Source organism: Haemaphysalis longicornis, unplaced genomic scaffold (assembly GCF_048455015.1).
Source record: "Haemaphysalis longicornis isolate Haplotype H1 unplaced genomic scaffold, Haemaphysalis longicornis Haplotype H1 scaffold_12, whole genome shotgun sequence".
Lineage (NCBI taxonomy): Eukaryota > Metazoa > Arthropoda > Arachnida > Ixodida > Ixodidae > Haemaphysalis > Haemaphysalis longicornis.
In genome coordinates, this window is record NW_027526225.1 from 34,555,598 (window position 1) to 34,561,597 (window position 6,000).

Below are 6,000 nucleotides of genomic sequence, written 5' to 3' on the forward strand. Positions count from 1 at the left end.
CAAACTGAGCAAAAATGCGGCATGCGCTGTCGCCTCAACCCAGTTTTGCCACGACGCCGTGCAATCATTTCAAATGGTGAAGTTCATTGTTCTTTCCTGAACGCTTACAAATTGGCTACTGTAGTGCTTCTGTCGACTTTTGTCATACCGGCAGAGGACAAAGGTGAATTAGAAGGCTCCCGCGCGGATCCCGTTTATGATGTTTGGGGTGACTTCCCCTAGCGTAGACTTGCGACGCCATAGTGTTGGCAGAGTTCCATTTGCAGTGGGAAAAAGGGCAACGACGCCCGTGGCCTAAAGTTGCTTGAGCCCTTCTCTGGTCTTGAAAAGTATGCGTCGGAAGCGTGTTTCTTCTCTCTTTCAAACGCTGTGTCTGGGAGGGAGAGGAACTTGTGGAAATAGGAGGGACAGTGTTTTGCTGCTATTGGTTTTTTTTAAAGGTGAGCTGACCAATCGGATCTGCTGCAATGCACACGGGAACCGCAAAATATTACATTTCCGCGGCGATGGCCAGCAGCAGACTTGGCTCTAGCTTTTGAGCCTCATGTAATCAAGCGAGCCCCCGAGATTATTCCTCGTAAAACGTTCTGTGGTCTTGATCGTCCGAGAGGAATAGTAGATCACCAAGACAGAAGTTCTAGGGTGTAACGAACGTATGGGTAACTTTAAGATAGTACTGCTCGGTCAGACCCTTTTCTAAATACCGTTTTGTAAATAATTGTAAATACAGTTTTTTTGTTGTCATCGTATCCTGCTGTCGTCGTAATCTCTTCTCTCTCTTTCAACGTCAACACCGCCGAGTTCGAAGAGCGAAGTTCCCCCCGAAAACGAACCCTAAAACGTACCAACGAGGGTTTTCTACGGTGTAAGTATCATTGAACTTTCGTCTGTTTCTACACGTGCGTGGAATACACAATGTTTTGTCTTTAAACCTCCAAACCGCGTCTTCGGAATATTTTGGGTTTCTCGAACACCCAAACACCTTCTCTTGCATGTTCAAATATTGCATGTAAATTGTCCGTGCAACTCCATATGCTTCTAAATGAACAGTGTGCTCCAGCTGCCATAGCATCCGTCACATGGTGAAGCACTGCCCAAAAAGACCAGTCTGTGTAATCTTCGGCCGCACGTGCGTCCTGGCTAAGCCTTAGGAGCCTACAATTTTCTAAAGTGCCTTTAAAGGAGATCATACGCAGCCGAAGACCCGAAGTGACTCAGCAAACGTAACCAAACGTGAATGCCCCAAGACATTTTGTAGCATGAGCTACACTGGGCGAGGTTGAACAGTTTCGCGTGGCCCTGGAGAGCCGTGCTGCGCATGCGCGAGGAACAGTTACGTCACACGGCGCACAGAACATTGCTCGCTGCCTGGCGTCTATCACACACCCCATGCGCCCAGCGTCTTCGCCGACCTCCGTTCCGCACGTGGCAGCCAAGTCCACTTGATGATCATCGAGGGGTGGCCGGGTGTGGAACCAATGGCTCGTGCGTCGCAGAAACACCGGCGTGCGCCTGTGGAACCAGCTTAGCTCTGGGGCGATTGGTGACGCTGCGCCTGAGCCGCTTGCTAAATATACATGTGTCACATAATGCGTATACCGTGTGCGTGTCATTGAAGCAGCAGTAGGCATGATAATCAGGCCAATCCTAGACAACCAGGAACGCTAGGAATAACCAGCTGAGCCTTCGCTCTCGCTATGTATAGCGTAGCATAGCTGAGATAAGCCACTCCTTATTTTTCATAGCCTGATTTTTCTGAGTGGCCAGATACGTTAATTTATATACTGATGTATGATTTTCCTTCATTTTCGCCAGTGGTGTACATTTACACTGTTGCAACGATTAGTGGAAGGCATGCACTTCCTGTTTCCGAGCAATTCTCAGCGGGTTTCGCTTCTTAAAACTCTTCTGTCAACTCGTGTGGACGATGCTGAATCCCTGTTTTAACGTCGTTTGTGGCGCCCCCAGAAAACTGAGTCTGGCTCTTGCCCTAAAAGCGGTAGTGGGATTATTGGAGATGCGCTGAGAGAGACTGTAGTAACGTCTGTCTCTAAGACCATCTGGTCGGCAAGGCTAACACATTCGCATTTGATAATTAAAAGAGGTTCCGGTATCGTTTCCCGTGCATGTTTTCGGAATAATTTTTTGAAATATTGTGATGACGCGTTCGAATTGACGGATTCTAAGTAGTAATAGGGATCGGTGTCCAAAAAACAGCTTTGTAGAAAACGTTCGAAGAATATACATATGGTAATCTTCGTCAGGGTTGAGCTGCTCTGGGGTTTAACCACAGAACTGTTAAAGTATTTAGCTACGGCATAGAGCGTTTCCAGAAAAAAAATTCCAAGATAACATATTGAGCGTACGTGAGCTTGCACCTCGTGAGGAGCTCCCGGCCTCGGCCAGCTAAATCTTCAGGAAACTGTGCCACAATTTCGTGGCCTGAGCTCTCGTGTGCTGTTCTCCTCCCCAGTTCACGTGCGTTCGTGCCTGAAGTGGGGAGCACTAACGCCGAGTTCGCGAAGCCGGTTGCCGCAAGTTTCAGCGAGTGCTAACGCGGTCCACTTTGGGAGAGGCGTGAAAGCTTGCGGACAAAATGATCCAGACCTGCCAGTCATTGAGAAATTTCAGCGGCAAGTTCAAAAATCCATGGGAGGTGCAACAGCCGGGTCCCCGACGAATGGGAGAGGGGCCTCCACCTTTGGTACTTCTACAGCCTTGAACCAGTAGTGCAAGCGGCGCGCTTTTTTTCCGCTTGTCTCTGGGTGCGGCTTAGAAGTAAAGGAACCAGTGTTTTGGAAGAAGGCGTAGGGGTAACGAATCCGCAATAATTAAAAATAAAACACACCCAATTCGTTTTCACTGTAACTTAAAAATTTACGAATAAAAATCGTGAAACACGGACAAATATATGTGTTAAGATACATATTAATCCAAAATTGATTTGGTTCGGTGGCATAACTTCGCCTAGGAAAATAAGTCACAGAGATCACGGAGAAGTTCCAGTTTTAGAAATGTGACAAGTAGATACACCTAAAGGATGTTTTCAGATAACGTTTGTTTACTTTTTCGAAATGAGAGAGAGAGAGAGAGAGAGAGAATGCATTTAATGGTAAAAGCGAGGTTAGCCGAGCCATATTGCTTAGCATGCTACGCCATATGAGGGAACGAAAGCATGAGAGTCTGTAAACTGAAATAAATAAATAATGTTACCCTTAATGGAATATGGTTAGTACTGATTATTAGAGACGAAATAGTTGAGCTGAGTGGCATTGCTGTACGCCCATCAGATCTGATGTAAACAATCGACTAAACGTGTTTAGTATGTTTCCCGTGTTCATCGAAATGGTAGACCTTTTTCTGCTTTTGTTATGCCACCGGAAAAATAATTGCTTGAACTGGCTTTTGTCGAGCTTCTGCTACAGATCCCAAGCACTTTCATTCGCAATGCAAACCGTTCGGTCCCCACGAAATGTTTCTCATTCGACAACTTTTCGCCTTCACATCCTACATAATTGAATGCCTTGCAGAACATCAGGCATTGCGGAGAGCTTGTCAAACGTTCCTGCCAATTGAGATTCGCCCTCTGAACGCCCAACTTGGACTCGCGTCCAAAGGAAGCTTACGGCTTCACTTATGCCTTTCCAACATACTTTATGTTACAAAGGAGAATTAGATTGTAATTAGTGCTCCGTGAAGAAAGTTGAGCCGGATAGCCGCACATCAAACAGAGCAACCGGAAGAAGTAGTAAACTTGACTTCAGGTCAGTCTACAGTTGAGTTAGAATGGTTTTAAATATAGGTAGCGGTATAGTGTAGGCTTTATTTTAGCATAAATAGCGTTTAGCGTTGCCATTTAGCGTAGTGTAACGATGAGGATAATTACAATGGACAAACAACAGAGATCAGGTGGGGCACAGATACTAGGAAAATGACCCTGTTAGGCATGCCATTGAATGATGGGTTATTTCCTGGTAATTGCGTCGTTTTAACCGTCACGTGTTGCGTTAGAAACTGTGTCTTTGTTTGAAAGCCGTAAATTATTGCATCTGTGTTGATACAGTAGTGCGGCGTTCACAATACAGTAATAAGCTAAATACGTGTAGGAGAAAAAAAAAACACTGGACATCATTCATGCTTCTAGATTGACTCAGGTGCTTGAATGGTATGCAGTATAACGTAAAGATACGATACGGCGTTATGCAGCATCCGAGGAAGCAATTATACGAAGTTCCTCACAGAAAGAGAGACCGAGAGAGAGACAGAAAAAGGAAGATGACTTTACATTCATTGTGAAAAAACAGCCTCATTTTATATTCAAATACCTCCCTTAGTCTGCAGTGTCACACTACATTAATATGAACTGCCATCGAACGCATTAAAAAGTGGCATGCAAACGTTTTTGTTGCTTTAATTGTTATCCATTTTTCTTTCAGATTCGACCATGAATGGATGGGCCACTGGCGCACCCTGTATATTGGCAGAATTACTACGGCTAAAAAGGACATCTAACAAATGAACACGGTGACTCTTATCAAAGTGAACCACACTGAAAATCTGTCTGATGGCACATATTGAGGCCTAAAAGAGGATCGCGTGCGCCCATGGACTCAGCGGCTTGCTGCTATGGAGCTAGTAAACTAATTCTTCAGTTATCTGTGTTAACTGGTAGGCTTCTTCAGTGACCGCTTCGGCAGTATGGCGAAGAGTCTTGCGCTTCCGCAATTTCACAAAAAGTCACCTGCAATGCAGGCGAAGAGAAATGCGGCGACCACTCCAAGGAAGACCATCATGCTTGATCTGTGGGACACGTCCTGGTTGCGTCCTGTGCATGGCCTCGGGGAATACATCAAGGCGAACCAAAGACGTGGCCGGATGAAGACGCACCGGCCGAAAATTCACTTCGAAGAAAGCAGCTGTTCTTGCAAGGGAAGTGCGTGTCTTCAAGAAGTGAACCTTATTTGGCCGTTCCCGCTACAAGGCGACCGATATGATGAAACGATGGCCCACCTGGCCTCCCTGACGGCACTCCGGGTTTCGTGGATCCCCCTTTGCAACTTCGGTATGCGCCGCCGCAGCACACAGACAGACAGACAGTCTCTTTCTCTTGAACGTTGTTGGTTCTGGGGGAGGCAGGCAATATGGGTGATGACCCGTAATTGTCCTAACTACTTCAGGGGGCAGAGAGATATATATTCAGGCGAAGACATGGTTCACGAGCTCTCCATCACCGCAGGTTCCTTTCCCGATGAAGCGTAGACTCGACGTGGTAAACTCAGGAGAGAGAGAGAGCGGTTGGGACCGCGGAGTCTAGCTTGGGCGTCAGTGGCATCAGGCGAAGCCGCACATTGCGGAGAAACTGCTACGAGGTGAGAGGACGGAGCCGGCGGCCTGTGGAAATCCCGGTGCAGACAGATAGCTTGAACGCGATGCAGGGGCTCGGAACGGAAAATACCTCATCCGCCAGCGGCACTTGTTGCCCTCGTGTCCTGCGTTGCCGGAGGTGAAAAGACACACTGCGGAGCTTCCTGAGTGGCGTCGCTCTTTATCTGCGGCCTTTTGCGGCGCCTGTGGGTGTCACGAACTATTCCGCTGAAAAAGTTCCGTTTTTGCTTGTTGGTTGCCCGACCGGCTGTCAATAGCAGGGTTGCAGACTGCTTTTTCATTATCACGTCGATAGCGTTGCTCAATGCCTGACCAAAATCACACCGTTCTCCATAAGGAACACGGGGCCACGTTAGCAGCCACTTTAGGCCAGGGCAATGCAACAAGCCGTGGTAACTCATTGGTTAGGGTGCGCTGCTGACCGCAAGGGCGTCGATCCAATCACTGCGGCAGCGGCTGTTTTTTTCACGATGGAGGCTACAAACAAAACCGCTATATATAGAGGTTCTTTTTTACGCTAGAGATCTTCGGGTAATGAAAATTGTGGCGGAGCCCTCTGCTCTGGCGCACCTGAAAGCCCCGGTGTACCTTCGGCGTGTTAAATTCGCCACATTC

At 47.4% G+C, this 6,000-nt stretch overlaps 1 protein-coding gene across 1 annotated transcript in view; it reads right to left on the bottom strand.

The window, feature by feature from the left end:
* Positions 1–5,505, bottom strand: part of LOC144162556 (uncharacterized) — a 419,428-nt gene extending 413,923 nt beyond the window's left edge. The window contains exon 1 of the mRNA XM_077693145.1: positions 4,742–5,505. Coding sequence (XP_077549271.1) covers positions 4,742–4,850 — 109 coding nt within the window. The 5' untranslated portion in view covers positions 4,851–5,505. The remainder of the gene's footprint in view (positions 1–4,741) is intronic.
* Positions 5,506–6,000: the final 495 nt, after the last annotated feature.